Source organism: Scophthalmus maximus, chromosome 3 (assembly GCF_022379125.1).
Source record: "Scophthalmus maximus strain ysfricsl-2021 chromosome 3, ASM2237912v1, whole genome shotgun sequence".
Taxonomy (NCBI): Eukaryota; Metazoa; Chordata; class Actinopteri; order Pleuronectiformes; family Scophthalmidae; genus Scophthalmus; species Scophthalmus maximus.
In genome coordinates this window covers 6,596,697-6,621,011 of record NC_061517.1, presented here as the reverse complement: position 1 = coordinate 6,621,011, position 24,315 = coordinate 6,596,697, and the positions used below count along the sequence as shown (strand labels likewise).

General features: G+C 44.1%; 1 protein-coding gene across 2 annotated transcripts in view; it reads left to right on the top strand.

Moving 5' to 3' along the window:
- The first annotated feature begins 885 nt into the window (after positions 1-885).
- The window catches only part of LOC118316380 (nucleolar protein 4-like), a 118,765-nt gene continuing 95,335 nt past the window's right edge, over positions 886-24,315 (top strand). For both annotated transcript variants that reach the window (XM_035644145.2, XM_035644144.2), the window contains exons 1-2: positions 886-2,579; positions 23,062-23,214. In XM_035644145.2, the coding sequence (XP_035500038.2) occupies positions 2,109-2,579; positions 23,062-23,214 (624 nt within the window). In that variant the 5' untranslated portion in view covers positions 886-2,108. The remainder of the gene's footprint in view (positions 2,580-23,061; positions 23,215-24,315) is intronic.

Below are 24,315 nucleotides of genomic sequence, written 5' to 3'. Positions count from 1 at the left end.
ACTGTTGAAATTCAGCCCACGACTACACCACGACTCATGTCTTGGTTTGTTGAACAACAGGGATTCAAATGTGAGCACTGCTTTATTTTTGGTTTTATCCCACACTTGAATTCCAAATCAGATAACAGATGATAAGTAGAGTTCTAACACTGACTATAAATAAAAAGAACCGATAAAAGAACCAAAACCTACTAAAAATAATTTGTTTGCTGATATGAATACTTTTGTTTTACAGAATAAACGATGGAGAAAAAGATTTGTATCCTTTTATGTTTACTTTCTTAATTCAAGTTCTATATATTTGGTTGTATTTGTGTTTTTCTAGTTATTTATAATAACGTTTATGGCTAAACTGTAAAATATCAAGCCTCAATTACTTTGTTGTAAATCTATTTGTCATAAGGGTTCGACAAGGACAACTTCAAAAAGAAAAGTCGACTAATATCTGTACTAGGAATGTTTTACTTTATCAGTAGTGGCCTCCAAAAATCATCAACACATGTATATGATTACATATCAAAGCCATGTCTTTCTTAAAACTTACAATTAGCTATTTTTAGCTCAGAATCACAAACTTGAATTTCAGACAGACAGTTATTTCTGTTCATCGCCAACAAGTTTCACTGATTTATCAACTTTTATCACCGGGTTTAACGCCTCCTTTTCTTCAAATCAACGTTACATGTGGACCAAGTGGAACAAAAGGAGACGGGTCAGAAACTGTTCTTCGGAAAGTGATCAGGCGGAAACGTCTGTGTCCAACTCCTTTCACGTCAGTCTGACAGGATCGACCATTTTAGGATCAAACTGTGTCACTTCTCCTCGCGCCCCGCAGCCGACACGTGCGGCAGCGGCAGCAGGCGCGGGAGCCCGTACGCGTACGCGTACTGGTCCTTTTTGGACACTTCCTGCTTTTTTTTTTTTTAAAGTCGAGCTGCAGCCGCGTGCACGTCCCATCCACTCAGGCCGGGCTGCTCCGTCGTGTGTCGCAGCAGTGTGTGTGTGTGTGTACGTGTGTGTGTGTGTTCAGGACTACAGCCGCTGCTGCCGGAGAGGCGATATTCTAATTCTCTGCACCTAAGCGTTTATTTGAGGAGGGAGAGGAAAGCGAGACGAAGCGTTGCGCATTGACGGTGCCGCGCGGGAGGAAAGACGGAACAGGATTCAAACAGGTGTCCGGTCGTCTCCCATCAGCCCGGGCCCGGAGGAGGAGGAGGAGGAGGAGAAGGGGTGACAAGAAGGAAGGACAAGAAGGAAGGACGGACATTGTGGATATTAATTTTTCTTTTCATGGGCAAATCAGTCCGCTGATTTGCAGAAGGTGTCGCGTGTCTTTCCGTGAACCGCGCTCCTGCGGCGATGGAGACCGGACGGACGCACCGGGACAAACCGGGAGTGTTGTAAAAAACCAACAAAAAAAACCCCGTTGAGAGCTCGTGTGGAGACGAGGAGGACAGGTGAAGACCTCTCCTCTCTCGGTGCTCCACTCCCCTCGGAGGAGGAGGAGGTCAGACGACGAGGGGGAGGCGGCGACCGACATCCCCCACGGGACAGGCCGACGGAGCCACGCCGCTAACAGGTGTGTCTGAGGAGGGCGCGCGCATCGCTCCAATCTGCACCGCCCGCCGCGCCGCGCCGGCCCGGTCCCGAACCCAACCGCTCCGAACTCTTTGTTCGCGCCGACGTCCCGCCAGGCGGCGGCCGCTCCGGAGTTCCGCTCGGACGTGTTTTGGGCATCATTCTTTTCCTCTTTCGGTCTTCTCGCAGATTGCCATTGGTGCGTAACAGCAGAGGAGGAAGAAGAAGGAGGAGGAGGAGGAGGAGGAGGTGGTGAGCCGAACGGCACATTTAAAAAACAACAACAACCCCGAATGGGACTTTGCGTCTCGGTCGTTTGTGTTGGTGTTTGTGGAGGAGTGGAGGGGACGTAGAGGTTCGGACCGCTCCGTTCAGGGGTCTTTCGGGGGGAACCTCGCTCTTTATTTCCCACCCAACGTCTTTAGCAGGTCTCGCCCGCGGGGTGACGGGACGAGCGAGCGCCTCCGTCGGTCCCGTGGCTTCGGACCGACTTGTGACTTCAAAGGACTGTTCGCACAAAGTGTTTGATCATGACGACGAGGCGAGCCGGCGGCGTGGCGGACACGGTGACGAGCTCCACCACCACCTCCTCCTCCTCCTCCTCCGCCACCAACCACCACCAGAACCAGCAGAGGAGCCGGAGTCCCGGCGGCGCGGCGGCTACGCCGGCGTCCGAGGCGGCGGCGGCGGCGACCGGAGGAGGAGGAGGAGGAGGCGCGGAGATGTTCGGCGAATTTCAGGGCTGGTGCCTGCGCACGTACGGGGACTCCGGGAAGACCAAGACCGTGACCCGGCGCAAGTACAACAAGATCCTGCAGACGCTGCTGCAGGGGGACGAGGAGAACAGCAACGGGCTGTTCCTGCACGAGAAGAGCGGCGGCCACATCAACGCCAAATTCAAATTCTGGGTCAAGTCCAAGGGCTTCCAGGTCGGGACGCTGCCCGAGGGCAGGAACGGCTCGTCGGACCGGCCGGTGCTGTACGTGCCCATCAAGGCGACGGTTAGTGCGCCTTCCTCTTTCACCCTGGGGCCGTGTCCCGTGCGCGTACCCCTTCTGTGCGCGTGTGTGTGTGTGTGTGTGTGCGCGCGTGCGCGCGCGCGGCCCGAGGCGGTGCCACACAACTCTCCTCTGCCTCAGTGCCACGGCTGCAGCGACCACCTGTTCATCACTGAGCTGAGGTGGTTTTGTTGCTGCTCAACAACGTTTACTCTCAAAATTATACTATTTTTTTTGCAAATGGTGATGAAATAATTCTTTTAATCTCTCTGTTTATAATCTATTGAAAGAGTCCTCCAATCAATTTTCTACATGCATTTAACAGACTGAAAAATAACTACACCTGACTTTTTTCTTTATTTTTTTACAATAGTTATGGGAATACAAATGGCACTGACATTTTGAATTCATGCAGGCTCAGCAGAAGGACAGAGACACTCGGCGTGTCCTGAGGCGTTGCTCCAGTGGTGCTCGGTGTTTCAGATGGGATTGGTTCAAGTTTCTTGACAGTTATTTAATCTGACAGGATTTCCCATAAATAGTCAGGTATACGTGAACTCAATTTGAAAATGGCAGGTAACAGGTTTGTCCACAGTTTATCCATCTCGCTTTCACCTTTGACCTCCTGTAGGGCTAGTCGTGACCTTTGACCTGGATGTTAACCCCCCCCCCCAAAAGTTTTAGATGATGTATTGTATTTTCTTTATAACCTAGATTTGTTGGATTGTACGTGACCACACACTGAAAATAATCTGTGGTCGCTTATTTATTCTGCATACAAGTCATTTATAAGTGGGGATGTTAAACGATTCTGAACCCGACCTGAATCCCTGATACAATCATCCACGATCTGCATCACGATCACGACCCGAGTCCCGACCCGCTGACACCGCTGCAGGTGCCGCCTGTTGAACTGTCATGACTTAATATACATACCAAAACTCTCTCAACACTGTAAAAATAATAATAATTTTCAAAGTTAGGAGAAGCGGTTTTTATTATTTTATTATCATCACACCTATTTTATTGTCTTACAACTTGCGCGTGTCATGTGACTACTTTGGTCCAGTTGTGATGGAGTGGTCACGCCTGCAGTAAAATAAACTTAATCAGTTAAACTTGATTTTTTTAAAAACTGATGATCAAAACAAAAAAACGAGATATGAACAGAAAAATGACCCAAGAATCGAGGTTTGAAAAGGAACCTTGGATTTGGAAAATCATTACACCCCGTTTACAACTAAACTGACCTCCTAATGATTTTGTAAGACTCCAAAGCAAAATCTTATGAAAGTGCGTGCGCGTTTGCCCACACCGCTGAGAGCCGAGCTGAGAACATAGTGTAGAAGCTTTCTCAATGTAGAACGGTCATTGAACTTGATTGTCATTGTCAAACATTTGTGGTTTATGAGTACAAGGTTGAATCCAAAAAAAAGATGTCATGAAAGAACTTAGACTCATAATTATACCAATTAATTGTACGCAGGAAAGTCAAGCAGATTGTCGCTTGTTGTTCGGCATTATCATAATATAGTTTCTTCATTTTTTGTGTAATGGTTTTACCTGTAACTCATTTAACTTCTTCTTTTGTGGTTTAATGGCAGTTGAAAACAGCTTTTACTGCCCCCTTATGGCAACGTCTTACTCAATGTTAGGGACTGGTAAAAATTTGAGAAAATATATTTTGTAAGACAAAATTAAAAAAAGTGTAACTATGAGAAATCTAAAATCTAATGTGGTCGCCCGAGATTTGTGTGTCATGACCAACAGCAGCTAAAGAGTCGCCATTGCTCTCATCAGCCATCGTTTCATCTGGGATTGGCTATTTCACGATCAATTTATTTTCCTTTTCGGCACAAATACGAATAATTGATCAACGAACAATTGATCAATGTATGTCTGTTTATTTGAAGGCACGGGCAAATTCAAAGATTTACCTCGGGACAAATGCTAAACATAGGAAAGCTGTTACTCGGTATGTTGTTCTCTGTACACACACTGTTGTTTCGTCACGTGAATGGCTGGGAGCAGCCCTGGCCTTAGATGTTGGTGGCACTTTCAAAGCAGGGAGCACCTGTTGACAGTAAAGCGCAGTGGAGGTATGAATGAAAGGGCAAAGAAATGTCTGTAATGCCACATTTTGAATTCAGCTCAGTCTCTGCGTCTGTAGAAAGCTCGGTCTGAAGGATTCCAGTATCTGCAGAGCGAGACGCGGGTCGTTCGAATGGCTCCACAGACAGACGGGTTGTTGTAATGCAGGATCGCTGTGGAGACGGGGAGGGTTTGAGGTGATGGTTGGCATGGTTACTGGCTCGGCCAATTTCCACCCGTCCCGTATCATTTCATATTCAGATTAACACCAGGAGCATTGCTCAAAACTGGGAATCCTCGAGCAGAGTTTATCTCGAGTGTCTCTCTCTCCTCTCCTGCCTCGCTCTCGCTCTGGGTCTTTGCAGCAGCAGATCTGTTGAGCCTGTTTAGTATCTGAGGATTGAGCTGTTTAGACTGGAGGAGAGAGATAGAGAGAGAGAGAGAGAGATCTCCCCTGTTTTCACTTGAACTTGCTGATTGTCTGTCAGTGGATGTGTTGTGTTTCTGAGCATACATGGAGAGATACCCAGACAGATGTGCGGTGAGTGCGCGGTTAATTATAGCGCTTCTATAGAAAAGAAGTATGAGAGCAGAGGCATGTCATCAGCTCTCGTTTACTTTGGACCGTCTGAGTCACTGCAAGGATCACAAACTTTTTCTTCTTCCTGTTGTTTTGCTTCGTGAGTCTGCACATTTTAATCCCTAAACTTTATTTAGAGTGTCATTCTTTTCTGCGTCATTTCATGCTGTGTTCTGATTGGCTGGCTTGCAGACCTGGGTCGTAAATTTCTGATGGTGTCTGAAGTTTGCTGCTGGTCGGCGATAAATACGATATAACGATGAATTTGGATTCACAACCACAGATTTGACCACGTTTCTCCCATGACTGTCAGTTTACCTCCGACAGCCCAAACTGGTACAGTATAAAGTGGCCTGTGGCTGGTTGAGAGATATACAAAGTAGTTTCATTCCCAACCGTACAGCATCAAGTGAAAACATCAGCATCTCATTGTCACAAACAATATCCTGTATTGTGGGATAACCCAGAGCACACAATATTATAAGGGACTCTTTTTCAAGCGCATAGTTCAAACGAAAACTGTAACAGTAATGTCTGGGGATTGTCCAGGAGGTCTGGGACTCGTCCTGACTTGCAGGGACATTGATTTTTGGAAAGACTGGTTGATGTTGTTTTTTAAAATGTTTTTTTTCATTCCTTTGAGCTGCTAAATCAGTTTCCCCCCCATTTCCCCAAGCCTTTATTTGAGAATGACATTTATTTGTTTGATCGGGCCGAGCTCCCCGTTATTATTAAATAACATTTGCTCTGTTGTAATAGAATAAACTTACACAGTTGTTTGAAGGAAAATTCAGGTATATTTCAACCTGGAATTTGTCCAGTAAGTTGTGCTAACTTTACACCTTTGTCAGAGGGTTTTGAGGAAACAAGTAACCTGTGCAGTGGTGTTTTCGTATCCCGACTGATATGCCCAATAACTGCTGGAATATTGTGACAATCACATGGCTCCTATGGCAACAGAGCCTGAGTGACAGAACTGCAAGCCCATCACGCTAAAAACTTAATGGATGTTTTGACCACACACCGACGAAGAGGGATTTCTTCTGGCGCTGCCGATAGGAAGAGTGAGATGGAGAGTGAGTGAACGAGAGAGGGAAAGTGAGACAAAGAGCGCTGCACACAGTTTCACAATGAAGCAACGGCACAAAGCAAGATATAGAGATCTTATATGTTGTTATTGTGGGAGTGTAAAAAGATTTTGGTTCCACTAGGGGGTTCTTTGAGCCCCTTGATCCAACATAAACTACGGCCCTGCCCGTTTCATTGTTTACTGGCAAAATATAGAAAAGCATAGTGTGTTGGTTTGTGTTTGTTTACATAAGTAACAGGCCTACACAGATGTGGTTATTAAATAAAAATCTCATTAGTTTAATCTAAATAGCTGGGCATGTTTATTTTCAAATTTTATTTTTAACTCCCCAATCAGGTGCAAATTGTGCGTTCCTCTGGGACTCTTCAGTGGAGGATTAATACATATGTGGTCATCCTGCAAGTCAAGTACAACAGTGTAGCTGCTGCTAAAACAGTTTAGGCTTCATGTCCTCAGCCACACAGTCTTGTACCTGTAGAGCGAGGTGAGAAACGCCGGCCCTGGATGTGTCGGAACTACACAGCATCTTTAATGTTGTGTTTGTGGTTCAAATGAGCAGCCTGCTTTCTTCCTGCGAGCGTCGTGCTGGGAGGGGTATGACCTGACTGCAGCAACAGCTGATCAGACAGGGACAGTGTTTATACACTGATGCTGAGACCGCGTGTGTGTGTGTGTGTGTGTGTGTGTGTGTGTGTGTGTGTGTGTGTGTGTGTGTGTGTGTGTGTGTGTGTGTGTGTGTGTGTGTGTGTGTGTGTGTGTGTGTGTGTGTGTGTGTGTGTGTGTGTGTGTGTGTGTGTGTGTGTGTGTGTGTGTGTGTGTGTGTGTGTGTGAGAAAGTACTGACGACAAAAAGGTTGAGTACATTACACATGGAGGGGAACTATCACTCTCCTGGGTGCTCTGGTTTACTTTGCAGCCACAGCTCATGAATGAATCAGAAATAACAGTGAGACACACACGCACACGTACACGTGAGACACACAGCAGCCTGCAGGTAATCAGAACTGATGGGACTAATCAAAAGACTGACATGAAATATAAATGAGGTAAAGTGACAAAGAACTGCTGCTGATTTGTTCCTCAGTGTCTGCATTCATGGCTCCTTGTCTTTTATACACAACCTCCAAATGTCCGTGTCTTTTGGTGGACATGTCGGCGCTTTATCATCTTGTTTTTATTCAGGACTGTCGATCAAATAAAACTAAATTATACTCTTCCATAGCAAACGTACTTTAAGTCTGACTGTGTTAACAATTAACAGTCAGTGGTTAAATGCACGAACCCAAGACAATGCTATTTATTTTTTTGTGTTTTAATTAATGTTGTTTCATAATGTGGTCATTACGACGTCATTTATATCACATGGTGATGATTAATGTTTGGTTAATCTAAGCAAGCTGTACATCATGTTTCTAATGTTACTGGTTGAAAAAGTTAATGCAATAATACACTTTATGATGTGATCTTCTGACTTTATAGTGATGGCATGATGATGTCATTCCAACCATATGGCCACAGATTATTTAGTTTGTGTCTATAGTCCAATAGGAAGCAGATATACCTGGAAAAAAATGCAATTAACGCAATTTTCTGATTTCTTTGTGACTTCTTCGTGATATCACTTATCATTTGATGGGGACTGATTTTCTGGTCTATATATGTATATGTGTATATATATATATATATATGTATATGTGTATATGTGTATATATATATATATATATATATAATCAATATGAAAACGTTTATTTCCCACAATTTTATGTTGTTGTTGATCTTGACCTTTGACCAATCGGCTGCAAAAGTTAATTGTCCGGAGATGAACTCCCAAATAATATTCCCACCTAGTTTGTTGAAAGTTATCTTTTACATAAACAAATGCATGCATCACCAGCTCGCACAGTGACAAAAAAAGCACCATTTGATCACTGAATTAGACATTGATTACTATGGCAACGGTCGAAAGCCCATAGACACAACCATGTAAACAGCATTTTATTTTAAACCTTTTCCTCATAAGGCCATTAATCAGAATAAACATCACCAAGCATCTTCATGACAGGAGATACTGTATAGTGAGCAGTGAACTCAGTTACTCAGTTTCTCTGGTTCGAACAGAGTTTTGGGCTCCAGGAAACACTGAGTGGTTTGTTGGGACTAATAATAGTTGTTATCTAGACGTTGTCGAGTACATGTGATGACGGCTTCCCCCTCCCTTCACTGGGCAGAGCTGCCGTTAGAGTAGTGTTGGCCAGTCCAGTTTCGAGACACGTAATACACACACCTACTGTCTGGCCTGTACTGCACATTGGTTCCAGACCTTTGAATCACACGTTACATTTCTGCAGAAATTAAAAAATTGTTCCGTGTTGTGCACATCAACATCTGACTGTTTCCCTGGCTGGAGATGCAACTAAGCCAGTCAGAGATCTCCAGGCAAACTTGGGAACAGGGGACGTCAAGGACATTGGTTTAGTCAGGACAAAATGTCACCTAGTCTGATGGAGAGAAAACAGCTGACATGAACAGGATGTCAGCCTGAATGAGGAAGTGAAAATGAAACGGCAGCTCAGACACACACACACAAAAAAAAAATGTCCGCCCGCAAACAGGACCTTTTAAATTTCAGATGGTGTATAAGGGCCAGCAGCCGGTCCTACATCTGAATCATGTAGGCAACAGAAAAATGAATGAAAAAAAGGGACATTTTGCTGCTTAAAATTCTTAGTAATTCTTCAAAACAAGTGGTTCTTCATTGCAGAGAAAAGCAGGTTTTACAGCCTGAGGTTATTGTTTTATATAGATTTCCCAGGGATTAATTCGTGGATCTTAATGAAAACACATATTGAGGGGACTGATATCTATGACTGTGTAATTTGGTGCAGCTTGATTGAATTTAAAAAGCCTGTTGGGCTTTGCAGGAAGTATGACCTCTACTGAGTGCTAGTGTCTATGTTACATTGTTCTATTATCATTTTGTTGATGCTTACTATGGAGTAATGGTTTGTTTGAACCTACAAACCAGAACAGCTGGAGGTATCAATACTATGAATTGAAACCCACCACAAGATGACAAATTTGTGAACGCAAAACAGTTTCTCTTCCATCCTAATTAGAGCCCGACCGGAGGTTGTATTTTGGTTTTCTTTTTCTTTTTAGTTGTTTAAAATTACATTTATGGCTAATATCTAAAATATCAAGCCTCAATTATATTTCTTTGTCATAAGCGTTTGATAACAACATCTTAGAGATCATTGACAATTTTTTGCTTGAAATATATGTAGAGTCACAGAGTACAGCAGCAGTACTTTCCACATGCAGTTTACATCATGTTTGTTTCTCTGTGTCTCTCTGCCGTTATTTTGCAGATCCACAAATTGCTGCTTAACCTATTTCACCACTGCCGTTATGATTAGTTTACTTCACGAGAACAATACCTGAATGGCTAAAATGTGCAGATGAGCGCTGCTGTCTCTTTTCAGGCAGAATCAGATGGAGCCGATACACAGAGCTGTGTTGACATGGAAATGACTCCAATAAACCAGACTTGTCTGTGCCGTTATCAGCACCGCAGTGGGATGGGAAATGGTATGTTTAGGTAAACACATGGATGAATGAATCCTGTGTGTGTGTGTGTGTGTGTGTGTGTGTGTGTGTGTGTGTGTGTGTGTGTGTGTGTGTGTGTGTGTGTGTGTGTGTGTGTGTGTGTGTGTGTGTGTGTGTGTGTGTGTGTGTGTGTGTGTGTGTGTGTGTGTGTGTGTGTGTGTGTGTGCTCTGTTAGCAGTAGCAGAAACACATTTAAACTGTAGTAGAATATTAGCAGGAAGAAGGACGGACAAATGACCTCCCTGCTCACTCAAACCCACACACACACTGTCGATAAGAGTGCTGTCCTGTACATATGGGGTTCACTTGTGTGTGCGTGTCTGTTGAAGGAGCAGCAGCTTAATGGGGGTGGCCCCTTCCATTAGGTCTTGGTGATCTCTGCAATGTCAAAGAGCCCCTTATTCTGTCATTATAAAAACCCTAAATTGACAGAAATTGGTGGGACTCTGGTGTGTGTGTCCTACCCTCCCTTTGACCCGAACCTGACATAAGCTTGTGTGTGTTTGTGTGTGTGTGATTGCCAGAGGTTACTTGAGGGTCTTGGGTGAAGCAGCGGGCACACTGCTGAAAAACAATAGAGACGTAAGGATGAACTCTGCGATGACTTTAGGAAACTTGGAGCTGAGGTTTGGGCACAATGATGACTAGAAACTCAAAACACCAGTGCCTGCTGGGTAATGTCAGTTACCCTTTGTCCTTGAATAGAAAAGTTTCTCTTCTGTTGTTTATGTTTTCCACCTTTTTTAGTTGGAGCTGTTTAACCAGCATCAGGCTTATATTCCACATCTCTCATTTCTACTCATTATGTCAAAACACTCAACATCCGCCTTCAGGAAAGATAATTAACTTCAGCAGATGGAAAAACGTGTTGAGTTGTCGCACGCACGCACGCACGCACGCACGCACACAGTTTTCTTTGCAGAACGTTCTCTCTTTCCACCTGACAGATCGACCAAGGTTGAATTATCAGACATTATTAATGATCAGACTAAGAACGACCCTTTTGAACCGTGTGCCTGGTGCGTTGACTCACTGAAACTAAAAAAGGGGGATTTAGACTCGTGCTTTTCGACAAGGGTCTTAGATCGTTAAGTAGACAGTTTGAGCTGTCTTATTTTAAAAACAACACGTTTCCTTCACGGGATGATCAACACAGTATTTTGGCACAAAATCGGGCACAAAATCAACTTTTCATCATGTTCTCCTCATAAGCTCTGTCATTTTGGGACATTTCCTGACTCTACCCCCGGCCTGTGCAGAGAAACCCCTCTATAAGTGAAATGATCAGGAGAACAAAAGGTCATCAAATGTACGGCTGTAATGTCAGCTGCTGTACCGTGCTGGTATTCTCTTCTGACTAGTCCTGCAGAGTGTCCGTATCTATTACAAACCACATCCTGTAATTTCAATACAGCGGAGCACAGTGAATTTATCATTTCTCACCTCCCCCTGTAGTGATAATTTTTCCCTTTGCGGGCATAAGCACGTTGAGAGTGATTTTTGTTTCTTCTCCCGTCAGTGTTTTAGACGGGTCGTGTTAGAGAGGATCTCTTTAGTTCTGGTTTAAATCAATTTCTCCATGTCAATACTGATGGTGAACATTTCTCGTTGTTAGTGTGTCGTTGACATCAGCTTCTCTAGCTTCGCTAAATCTGCCTCCCCGTCTCCAGTTCTGCCTTTTATTGTCTCATGAAGCGTCTGAAGTTGTCAGGAAACCACTTTTTGTTAATGCGTCACTAATCTTGCGGATCTTAAGTCGAGCGAAATAACTGTTTTACACACACGTACACACAGAGAGAGAGAGAGAAACAGATGTCGGATGACATCCCCGAGAGGCGTGACACTAGTTCAGACGTGAGTTTGTGACATGGGCTCACGCCTCTTTGACTCGCTGAAAACGACCGCTAACAAAGTGTGGAAAGTTTTCAACAGATAAAGTTTTCTCCTTTAATTTGTTTTGATACGAAAAGATTATAAAAACAGAACATGATTACTTCTAAAGATCGTGCTCCACGTCTTAATTGCTGTGGCTGGATTTAGACTGGTTGCCATGAGCTCCGTGCTCGGCACACACCCAGTCTTAGTTCGCCAGCCGCTCGTCGTGTACTCTGAACTAATCAGAGAAAATAAACCTTGACATTTCTGTATAAATACATACTTTCATTTTTGCTCTTCCGTTTTTAGCTGCTTAGTCTTTTGTTTGTGCACTTTGACTTTGTTGTGTGTGGCGGAATGGAAAGAATACGTAGAATTTTCAAATTAAAAAAAAATGGCCCGTCGTGAGGATTTCTGTGTTCAGATCTGTGTTCAGATTTTATTTTAGCTACATTTTTGTTTTTTTTTAGTTAATCCAGTAGTTGTGACATGAAGTCCTGTGGAGAAGTCATGAAATCCTTTTTGTATTTGTTTGTAAAATATTAAAATATCCCAAAGTGGAGAACTGAGGTTTTATCATCTACTAATTGGCAAAGGGCTGCAGCGGTTTGAGGGGCTCAGGCTGCTGCTGGCTCAAAGCTGGATAATATATAATAATATAAATGCCAGGGGCCGTAGTGGGGAGCTTCTCTTCAGTGAGTTGCCTCTAGTTTGTTACTGTGATGGAATGTTGCGGACACACGCAGGGTGTATTTTTATTTTAGACATCGCTCGGCTTACATCCCCTTCGGTGTTCTCCTGTTGCCATGGTGAGCAGCTCCTTTGGCTGCAGCCAGGGTGAAAAGAAATTAACACCAGTCTTAATTGCACTGCAAGGCTTCAATTTCCACCTTCATCCCTCCTGTGTCCCCCTCCTCCCCCCGACCTTCTCCTCTCTCCCCTCTCCCACCTGAAAGGCAGGCTGGCATATTAACACCATGCAGCCACCAGGCATAATTACTGAGACCAGTCAGTCACAGTTGGACCTCTGAGATTACGAACAGTTCCAAAAATGGTTTACTCTGCCCCCTGCTCTGGGAAACGTTATGTTAAAACCCTCACAACTAGAGAAGCCAGTCTGAGAGTATAATTATTTTTGTTTCAGTTGGTGGCGTTGCCTCGTGGTTTTTGGGTCAAAGAGTCCTGGGATACATCAGAGACTACCTTTTCTCTGGGAAAAGGAAGATAGATTTTTCCTGTTCAGTATAGTAATTAAGTGACTGTACGTGGGATTTATCAAGGTGAGGCAAAAACATAATTTTCTCCACTTCAGTAGCATTCGCATACAAAAAACTTACACCAGTTTTATTGCTTGCTGTCGACTAAAAGAAAAAAAATATTTTTAACATGGCCTCATCCAATGTTCAGCTTTCTGTTCTGGAAATATATGTAAATTAGTGTATATTTAATTAAATAAGTTACATTATCATGGTACAGGCAAATTTTGTGAGTTACCTTATGTAACCAGTATATCGGTTGGCTGATAATATTGTCTTATATGAGCCTTTCACAGCCATATCTGTCATATCTGCATATATGTTTGCCAATATGAAAACTTTTATTTAACAGAATAAGCAGTGCAGAAAAAATGTGCATTTATGTTAAGTTTTTAATTCAAGTTCTATATATTTGGTTGTATTTGTGTTTTCTTTTTATTTATAGTTATTTATTATAATGTTTAAGGTTTTGCTGTAAAATATCAAGCTTCAATTACATTTCTTTTACATAAGGGTTTGATAACGACATCTTAGGAATAATTGGCAATTTTTTTTTCTAATATTATATATTGGTATTGTAAATGTTTAACTCCCTAATATCGGCATCACCCCCCAAAAATCCATATCAGTTGGGCTTCAACATAACATGAACCATATTTGCCTCATTTACTTATACTGTGTTGTCCGGGAAATAAACTGGATCACTGAAGCTACTGATATCATTTTGTTTGCAGGGTTTATCTTTAGCAAGTTGGTCGATACTGGTTAATCAGAGGCTGCGTAAAAAATGGAGGCCGAGGCAGGACAGGTGGTCCGCAGAGGAGTTGAACAAAGGAACATGTTTTGTTCCTAAATCCTAAATCAACTCTTTTTCACAGTAGCTCCAGTGTCTTGTGTCTCAACAGTGAAACCACAATTTAAAAAAAAAAAGTAAACAGAGTCAGAGACAAGGGCTGGAACAAAGGCAGGTGGCTCAGTTGTTAATTTATTTATTTTTGCCTCTCCAGGCTGTTTATTTTTGATAGTTGCTGGTATGTTCCGAGCAGCGCCTCCACCGAGTTCTGCTCAGCGTAAACCACTCAAGATTTCAAGTGGTCTTTCCAATCATTCTCCGAGAGTCATGCATTTCATGTCGCACATTGTGACAAGAGGATCCGAGAATCCCAGAACATGTCGGCGCACCAGCAGGAGTATAGAGCCGTGTCTGATTACAAATCTTGTCCGTACGCAGAGGAGCCTCTAATCCGCCTGTGGACAACGGGAAGTTTTCCTGGAGGCTCGGCGTATCTTTGTTGGTACAAACACTCCCATATCGGTCTCGCACACGCTGATTCAATTGGTTCTTCACTGATTGTTGATCATTTAGATCTGCTCCAGCAAACCCACTTTTCTCCATGTGCAATTGTTGGAAATCCTGCAGCTTGTATTTTCTCACTCTTTGCGGGTTTAGTAAATGAGAGCTCCGTCCGTGAAGGTGTGAAGAATGAGTGTGAGACTGGACTGATGCTGTGATGTGTCGATGACTAGACGCTGTGTTGATATGTTGCTGTCTCTGCCTGTGTCAGTTTGGGTTACAGCTGATTTCGCTGAGGGATTTTTGTTCGACAATATGCTCCGATAAAATCATAGAATCAGATAAAGTGTTGTTAGATAGTTGCATGTGCGAGTGTCAGTCCACACTCACTTTTGCACATTCATGAGTCCTGCAGCACTGCTTTGTCTCTTTCTGTCCTGTCACCTGCGCATCTGAGGTGGAGCTGACGGGGTGAACATGGATATTAGTTGATGGTTTTGAGCAGGAGTCATCTGTTTCAATGAGGGAGGAACACAGTCTCCTGCTGGTTCGCTCACCGGTTCAGACCAGGCTGGTCCCCGGAGGAGGAGGAGGAGGAAGAGGAGGAGGAGGAGGAGGAGGAGGAGGAGGAGGAGGAGGAGGAGGAGGAAGCAGAGGGAGATGTTCTTGTGGGACAACTGGCTTCTCATTATCATGTCTCTGCTCCTCCTCCACCTCGTTCATCCACCTTCCCCCCACCAAAACACACACACACCCCACCTCCCTCTTCTTCAAGTCTGTCTGTCTCCCCACAGACCCCCCCCCCCTCCTGAAACCCTCTCCTCTTTCCCACCATACCCCTCTCTGCCCTTCTGCCAACACTGCTGAATAATTAGCTCAGTGCTCTTCAGATTTGTGGGTGTGTCTGCAGCAACCGCCGTAATCAACGACTGCAATCATCATTATCACAACATACTATACACAAAATAATCAAACTGGTGTTTAAAGAAATTAACAAAATTTCAGGGCTTTTCTGCTTTTCTCATTTAAACTGAATAACTTTGACTGTTGGAACAAAACATCAACTTGAAGAACATAATCAATGTGTCTGAATTAAGCTATGCTCATACCTTCTCACTTTCAGTAGGTTAATCAGAGATGCTTGTTATGTGGAAAATGTTGCCCTACTCGGTGTCAACGTTGCCGTTCATGGTGGGTGTCAAGGACGGGATGTTTTCCCTGGCCTTCATTTTTTATATCTGAAGTGGGACGGGTCCACCCTTTAAATCTGAATCAACCTATTGTCCTCACCTGTGGAGTGAACTGAGGAGGAGGAGAGGGGAAGACAGGAATACGTGGGCAGAAAAGGAGGTGGAAGGGTAAGTAGAGATGGAGGACGTGCAACATATGGTAACAAGTGTTTTAACGGTGATATCATGTCAACCAGAGAGAGAGATGGAGCTAGAGATGATGGATGGAGAGATACAGTATGACACGCTGATAGGACACTGCTGTAGCGAGACGGATAGAAGCAGGTCACGCTGAGCAAAAAGGATGGAGGGATGGAGGAGAGAAGAGGAGTGGTGGAGGAGGGGGGGGCAGTGTGTTGGTCTGGGTCTCGGAGTATTTAGCTGCTGCCTCTCCTGCCTGCGTTTGAGTGAGTGAGTGTGTGTTGGTGTCAATACTTCAGCCTGTCGTCGGCTCCTTCAATCGCACTTCAGCTCCGACCGACACGGAGCATCCGCCTCATTCACGTCGGCTGCGTTCGCTCAGCCGAGACAGGGGATGGAGTGATTGTAGTAGCCTTCAAAACTTCCCTGTGTTGTGAAATCCTGCCGTACAGTCAGTGTAAACCCTGCACGGAGATTTTGCCGCAGATAAGCCATGTGCTTTTACACCGCTCTTCTTTTGACTATAAGGCATCCTCACTTGAAACTGTCTCACTCAATTAACAGTATTAAATTTATCAGCTTCACAGCTGTAGTGTGAAAACTGTGCAGTTGAAATGAGGAAGGATGATGGGCAGCAGGCTTGAGCACCCGTGTGTATATATATGTAAAAAAAAAAAAAAAACGTGCTCGCATCAATGCCGTCATGCTAATGGTTAATTAACTGTCAAACAATGGCACTGTTGTTTGTGAGTTCCCGAGCAACCAGATATGGTTAATGAGGTTCTTGGCCCTATTTATTTTGAAGGATAGCATTTTTTTTTAGAGCCTTTAGAAGAAAAACAACAGCACTTGTAATTTGCTCAAATGCTAAAAACAACATATGTTTACACCTCCGTGACAAGCCGGACGTGGCCGTCATAATAATAACTGTCCACACGGTCTTAGCTGTAAAGGTGGCTGAAGTGTGATGTCATAATGTCACAAGGCCGTTCAGGTATGGAGGATGGCGGAGTGGAAGGTTTGTTAAAGCGTCTGAATTTGAGACGAGAGAATTGTTCTTTGTGTCTCATCTTCAAACGATCGTGTGCGTGTGCGTGCGTGTGTGTGTGTGTGTGTGGGGTCAGCAGTTGGGTGCTGTCTTAATGTATGGGTCATATTGTGCGTTAGATAGGGACTGAGTGCATTTTTTATGTGTGTGTGTTTGTTTCTACAGTAAGTGTATCTACACATGTCTGTTTATACTGTATGTGTGTCAGGTGTATTTTGTGTGTATCAGTCTTGGTTGGCTGCTGCTGCTTGCTAAGCACACACCTTATCTGAGCTGTGTGTGTGTGTGTGTGTGTGTGTGTGTGTGTGTGTGTGTGTGTGTGTGTGTGTGTGTGTGTGTGTGTGTGTGTGTGTGTGTGTGTGTGTGTGTGTGTGTGTGTGTGTGTGTGTGTGTGTGTGTGTGTGTGTGTGTGTGTGTGTGTGTGTTTACTGGATAAAGTGGGGTGGTGTTGGAGGAGGAGGAGGAGGAGGGAGGAAGAACATGGTGGCTGGCTGTGGTGGTGGAGAGGGGATGTGGAAGGGGCAGCTAGCTTCCACTGAATGGACCCCATATGTATCCTAGCAACAGGCTGCTTTGGAAATACGATGGAGAGATGAACAAATGGAGAGAGCCCAGAAAAACAGGGAATGTGAGAGAGAGAGAGAGAGAGGCAGCTAATAATGTGTGGATGGAGGCAGTGGAGGTGCAGCAGGTCACAGGTTATAGATGGACTGTCAGCTGGAGAGGTGAGGCTCATGGAGTGGAAATATAATCGATAAATATGAAAAGAGGGACGCCTGCTTTTTACACACGCCTTTGCTACACCACTTAACAAAATAGTCCAGCAAGAAATAAATCATCTAGTTTATGAATTTAAAGCACAAACACTTGATTAGAACAGTGTGGAATTTATTTTATTTTTATTTAAAGTTGTTCTACATTTTCATATTCAACAAAAACACTGCAAAAAGCCCAAAGCAATACACTATGCTCATTCATATTTCACCACCTGACTTCTTTACCTTCTCAACCTGAAGACGTAAATCTGTAAAAAAATAAAAGAATAGAGTTCATTAACTATGCAAATGCATATGGCAAATGCAAGTTCACAGTGTGTGTGTGTTTACAGTAATTGATTCCCATTTTTCTTTAGTGAGTATTTATGAAAGCATGGTATTTGTTGGATTGAGTCACAATCGACTACTGTTTGTGTGTGTGTATGTGTTGGTGTTGGTGTGTTTAAGTTAATGAAGGAATATGTCTTCCTCTGAGTCCTTGAAAGTTTGTGTAGTTGAGAGAAAAAAAACAAAGCTGCTCGGGGGGGGGGGGGGGGGGGGGGAAATGCTGCGTTGTGTCTTCAAACTGTGAGACGAGACCTGAAAATGGGTCATGGGTCTGTTGCTGGTGAGCAAGAGAAACCAATATGTTTCAATGAGGGCGACCCCCAGAGAGAGAGACGTCGCATGTCTCGCTGGGCCTGTGGTTGGTTACAAAAAAGACCTAAAAATAGTAGAGATTTCAGGATTTCACTGGACGGTTCTCCGTCATGCCTGCTGCGCAGGACAAACGTGTGTGCTCAGGCTCTGGCCACGTGCAGGCCTGTGTGTGTGTGTGTTTACTACTGTATGTTTGTTTGTGTGTTCGCTCAAGTGTGTCCTGCAGACGGGCAGCTCTGCCCCCCGCCTCTCCTCTCTGACTTTGACCCTTTTGCTCGGACAGTAGGATGTGGGGGGTTGCTGTGTGTGTGTGTGTGTGTGTGTGTGTGTGTGTGTGTGTGTGTGTGTGTGTGTGTGTGTGTGTGTGTGTGTGTGTGTGTGTGTGTGTGTGTGTGTGTGTGTGTGTGTGTGTGTGTGTGTGTGTGTGTGTGTGTGTGTGTGTGTGTGTGTGTGTGTGTGTCCGTGTCCGTGTCCGACGCATGCTGTCCTGTCTGCTGTGCCTTAAGGTGTCCCCTGAACACACACACTGGCACACTCCCACCCTCTTCCCATGGCCCACATAGATGTGTGTGTGTGTGTGTGCGTGAGTGAGAGAGAGAGAAGGAGAGAGAGAGCTGTCACATAAGCTATGGTCCTGGACCAGTGATGTGCCCTACAACCGCAAGGAGGAGAGGTGGGGGACGTGTTTGTGCGTGTGTGTGTGTGGGGGGTTGTGCGTGTGTGCGTGCGTGCGTGCGTGCGTGCGTGCGATGTTAGTTTGTATTTGCATGTGTCTGCATGTGCATGTGTGTAATTAAATCGATGTTATGTTCATGCACAATTTTCTCTCATGTAGAGGTTTACTGCTTGATGTTCTGTGTGTGTGTGTGTGTGTGTGTGTGTGTGTGTGTGTGTGTGTGCGCGTGCGTGCATGCGTGCGTGCGTGCGATGTTAGTTTGTATTTGCATGTGTCTGCATGTGCATGTGTGTAATTAAATCGATGTTATGTTCATGCACAATTTTCTCTCATGTAGAGGTTTACTGCTTGATGTTCTGTGTGTGTGTGTGTGTGTGTGTGTGTGTGTGTGTGTGTGTGTGTGTGTGTGTGTGTGTGTGTGTGTGTGTGTGTGTGTGTGTGTGTGTGTGTGTGTGTGTGTGTGTGTGTGTGTGTGTGTGTGTGTGTGTGTTGGTTTTATGTCACATTCGGTCCCAGTATCAGGGACAATGAGCATGGGAGCAGACCATGTAGGACAAACATGTCCTCTTTCTCCACTTCTCCCCTCAGTTATTTGTGTGTGTGTGTGTTTGTCCTGGAGCAGTGTTGTGTGGTGGCTCTGCCCTCCTGTGATGTGCCATGGAGAGGGAAAGGGCACTGCCGGCCCTTCATGCTGTAAACATCACATCAGAAAAAAAAAGAAAAGAAAAAAAGCTGTACAACATTTAAGGTATTGTCAGGAGCAACTTCCTTATAAAAGATCATATGACCCACCTTATTCTACAACCTAACTAGAACAACTTTGTGATGCGACTTACGTTCATAATTTCGTGTCCAGATGATGATTCATATGAAAGCAATGGGTATATGGATTATTTATATCGCACTTTTCTAGTCTTAAAATTATATTTTACTGTTTGAACAACCACGAGCTTCACTGTACCCAGCTCACTTATGAAACAGAAGACACACCCCCTTTGGAAATCAACATGTGTGCATTATTTCATCTGGTTCATAGTTTTTTTTTTTCATTATTGTTTTTTTTTAATTTAGCAAAGGTTTAGCATTAGCAACAATGTCCACCGTAGCTAACCAGACAAAGAATCAAGCCGCTGACAGAAACTCTTTAGCACAAAACCTCCAAGGTAAAATAGATGACTTGACTGACGGGTTTAAAACGTGACAGTGAACATGTTTTAACAGCTCCTCTCCTCTCCACCCATCCTCTCCTCATCCCTCCTCCATCTGTCCCTCCCCTCCCCTTTCCTCTACTCTCCTCTCATCTCTTATTTTGGTTTGAAAAATTTGTGTTGAATTCAAATGATTAGGGGATTTTGTTAACGGGTGATGACATGAAAATGGTCTGTTTACTCCTGGTACTGCTTAACAAAGGGATTTGAAAACCAAACCTCTTCTCTCTTCTCTCTTCTCCTCTCGTCTCTTCTCTTCTCCTCTCCTCTCTTACCATTAGCAACAGCAGCAGCCAGTACATCCTTTCTTCTCCTTTTTCACACTTTCCCTCTCCTCCTCTTCCTCCTCCTCCCCCTCCTCTTCCTCTCTGCCTGGCAGTTGTAATAGCATTGGGGGTGGGCGGGGGGGAGGTGTGGGGATGGGGCACATTAGTAACATCCCCTCTGTGATAAGCTGCAGCTGGTTACCATAGCAACCCCTATTACCTGCACCCCGAGACAGGGGGCGGAGAGAGAGAAAGACAGAGAGAGGTAATGGGTCAAGAGATTGTGTCCTGGTCGGGTGTATGTATAGATGTGCACGCGTGCGCATGCACGTGTGTGTGTATATGTGTGTGCGCGTGTCTGAGTGTGTTTGTGTGCGTGTGTGAGTGCGTGCTTGTGTGAGTGTACACAACGAAAAGGGTTTAGTTCATTGACTCTTCATTAGATGCTCTACATCTGGTAAAGGCCATTCTGGGTACACTGCTGTAGAATAATGAGGACACACACACACACCTACCCCCAACGAACGCCTACTCCTTCCCGCACGCACGCACGCATGCACACACACACACACACACACACACACACACACACACACACACACACACACACACACACACACACACACACACACACACACATCTGTCACCCTGTTTTCTCTCTCTATCTCTCTCTCACACACACACACACACACACACACACACACACACACACACACACACCTGTCACCCGGTTTTCTCTCTCTATCTCTCACACACACACACACACACACACACACCTGTCACCCTGTTTTCTCTCTCTATCTCTCACACACACACACACACACACACACACACACACACAGGCGTGCGGGTTCCTTCTTCCTGTCGGCTGGATATTTAACACAGTTCACACAGAACACAACCTGTTGAGTTCTGTGATCTGAAAAATGAAAAAGATTCTCTCAGGCAGCCTCAGACTTTCAGGTTCCCGGCATCTCCTCACAGTTGAAATTGCAATTGAAGTCGCACTCGAACATCAGCTTCACGTCCTCTGTCTGTTTATCCATGTTAGTACAAGAGCAGGGCTTCTCCTGTGTAAAGAACAAAGCTCCACTAATCAATATTTTTATATTAACAACAGATCAATTGCGACTTGAAAGGGTTTGCTCATAGGTAAAAAACCAAAACAACAACCCTCAGATAATAATTACCAAGTCTGTGGCTCTACAGGGATTTTGGCTTAAACTTTACAGCACTTTAATTTTTGTTTCATTGTCATATATATATATATATATATATATATATATATATATATATATATATATATATATTGGAATTTAAGACATTTTATATTCAAAAAGTCAAAGGTTAACCTCACTGATACATAATTCAACTCGATAACTCAGTAATATGGCCGTGTCCGAACTACAAGAGTTTTCACACACCATATCGGATAAGTTATTGCAGCGACCACATGTGACATCATCCACTCTGTTCCCAGGAGGCTCAGACTCTACCCCGGTGCTCTGTCCTCGATCTCTGGGGACAGGCCTGGAGATTCTCCCTTGTGCTTTACTTTTTGCACCTTTTTTGTGTCTTGTACACTTTCCTGTTCATTCTCTGTGTATTTATAGCAGTTAAACCTTTTCTACTTATTACCTGGTGAAGATTGTGCGGAGGAGAAATTACATTGCCGACGATTCTTCTACAGTGTTTGCAAGAAAGTGGGCGCAATGAAAATATTCTCAAGCAGAGAAAAGCAAAAGTGTGTGTGTCTGTGCTTGTTTGTCCGTGTCCTCTGGTCAACACCCCCTCCAAGACACTCACACATTCACACACACACACACACACACACACACACACACACACACACACACACACAGCTCTACTCCAGCTGTACTACCATGGTAACCAATGAGAGCTGACCTCTCAGGGCAGGTGTGTGTGCGTGCGTGCGTGCGTGCGTGCGTGTGTGCGTCTAGGTATCACTTGTGTTGTGGGGACCTATATCTGTCAACACAGTCATGGTATGGGTACCGGTCTTCTCTGTAATAATATAAACAAAGAAACTTTAAGGTGTTTCAGGGAAGACCCTCGATTATGCTCCACATTTTCACTTTTTCCAACCCTTTGAATCCCTTTGTTTGTTTCCAGAGGTGTCCCACACCTCCCACTCCCACAGCCTTGTGTGGAAAAGGGAGGTTCCCAAGACTTCCTGGTATTCCCAGGACTGTGTGTGACTTTGTATGTGGTTGTGTGTGTGCACAGGTGTGTGTGTGTGTGTGTGTGGGAGACAGGCGGAGAGAGGGCTCTGTCCTCTGGGAGGCTTTGTTAACGTACAGTAGTTGTACTAAGTCTTTGTCTAATTAAGGGCTGCTCAGCTGTTCATGTGTAATAATATATCATGAATTTACTTCACATCATTAAACATTAGAGGGAATTTGCATGTTGGCGAAACAAGAACATTTCATTACGCTTAAAATACCTGCAGCAGGATTTCAGGGCATCTTGTAAAAAAAAGAAGAGCCCACCGGTCGTGTGTCGTCCGCGTAATCAGCGTGATTATGACCCATGCTGTGAGGTGACCTCTAGTGGTCAAATGTTGTTCTATCGTAACCATGACAACAAAAGGTTCTATAGGAAGAGAAAAGACCGAGATTTAGATGTAAAAATGTGATGACATTGGTTTTATAACATGAACAATTAACACTTTTTCCCCTCTGTGTTTCCAGTGTGTAGACAGTGTATCCGGGGTCGACTCGTCCCTGAAACGCGTGGCGGTGGTGGAGGATTTCTTCGACATCATCTACGCCATGCATGTGGAGATCAGCAGTGATCCAGGCAAATCACCAAAGCACGCCGGCCAGAAGAAAACCTACAAAGCTGTAAGCACGCGGTTGCACCATTTATGCTACACAGCAGGAGGGAAACTCTAGTAATGATTTGTGACATTTTCTACTTTCGTTTTGGATGTGAAACTTTTTTTCTTTTCCTTTTTTTGTCCTGTCTCTAGTGGCGGTGGCCTCACACACATCTTTACACTCTCACTTTGTCGTCTCGCTCTTCCTTTTTGGTTTTCACGCCTCTTCTCGTTGCCCACGTGTCTCGCCTGTCTCACGCTACCCTCCGACCTCCAGTGTGTTCTCTCTTTCATAACTAGTGTCGCCTGTTGCTTAACACACACACACACACACACACACACACACACACACACACACACACACACACACACACACACATAGACCCTCTCCCGTTCTCTCTCTTTTTCTCTCTTCCTCTTCATTTGGGCTTCATTCCTCTTTTTCGACTCTGGAAAAAAAAAAGGCCTTTGCTTTCTTTTTAACAGGGTCGTCACACTGGTCAACTTTCAGTTTCAGATCATAAACTAAACTGACGGATACGTGGCACTGTCGTTTTACTTTCTATCTTACTGATCATTTTTTTACTTGTTGTCTTTTTGCAAAATTAGTCAATTAATTCACAACTACTTTCCTCAGTTCCTCTTTATAGATTTACTTTGTCGATTATAAACTGAGGACTTTGGGTTTTGGTCCTTTGGTAAAACAAAACTGGCAAATTATAGCGCAAGTGACAAATATACGTAACCTTGTAAATTTCTGTGACAACAATGAATCGATTAATCGAGAAAATAATTGGCAGATTAATTAGATAAAGAAACTACTTCTTATCTGCATCCCTGCTTTTCCCCCTAAGATCACATTTTTTAACTAGTCATTTGTTACACAAGTATTTGAAATGTATCTGGATTTGAACAGTGATATCAGAGAGAGAGAGTGAGCAAACCCAATGAATTGATTTGGAATCCAAAGCATTGTGTAGTTCAATGTGTCAGAGTCAGACGTTTTTTAATTCAAACCCCCCCCCCCCCCCCCAATAGACTGTAAAACCTTTGAAACCTGCACTTCAGTTCGGAGACTAATTTCTTCTTTTTTTTATTTTGAGGTCTGGAGCTCAGACAAAGCTGA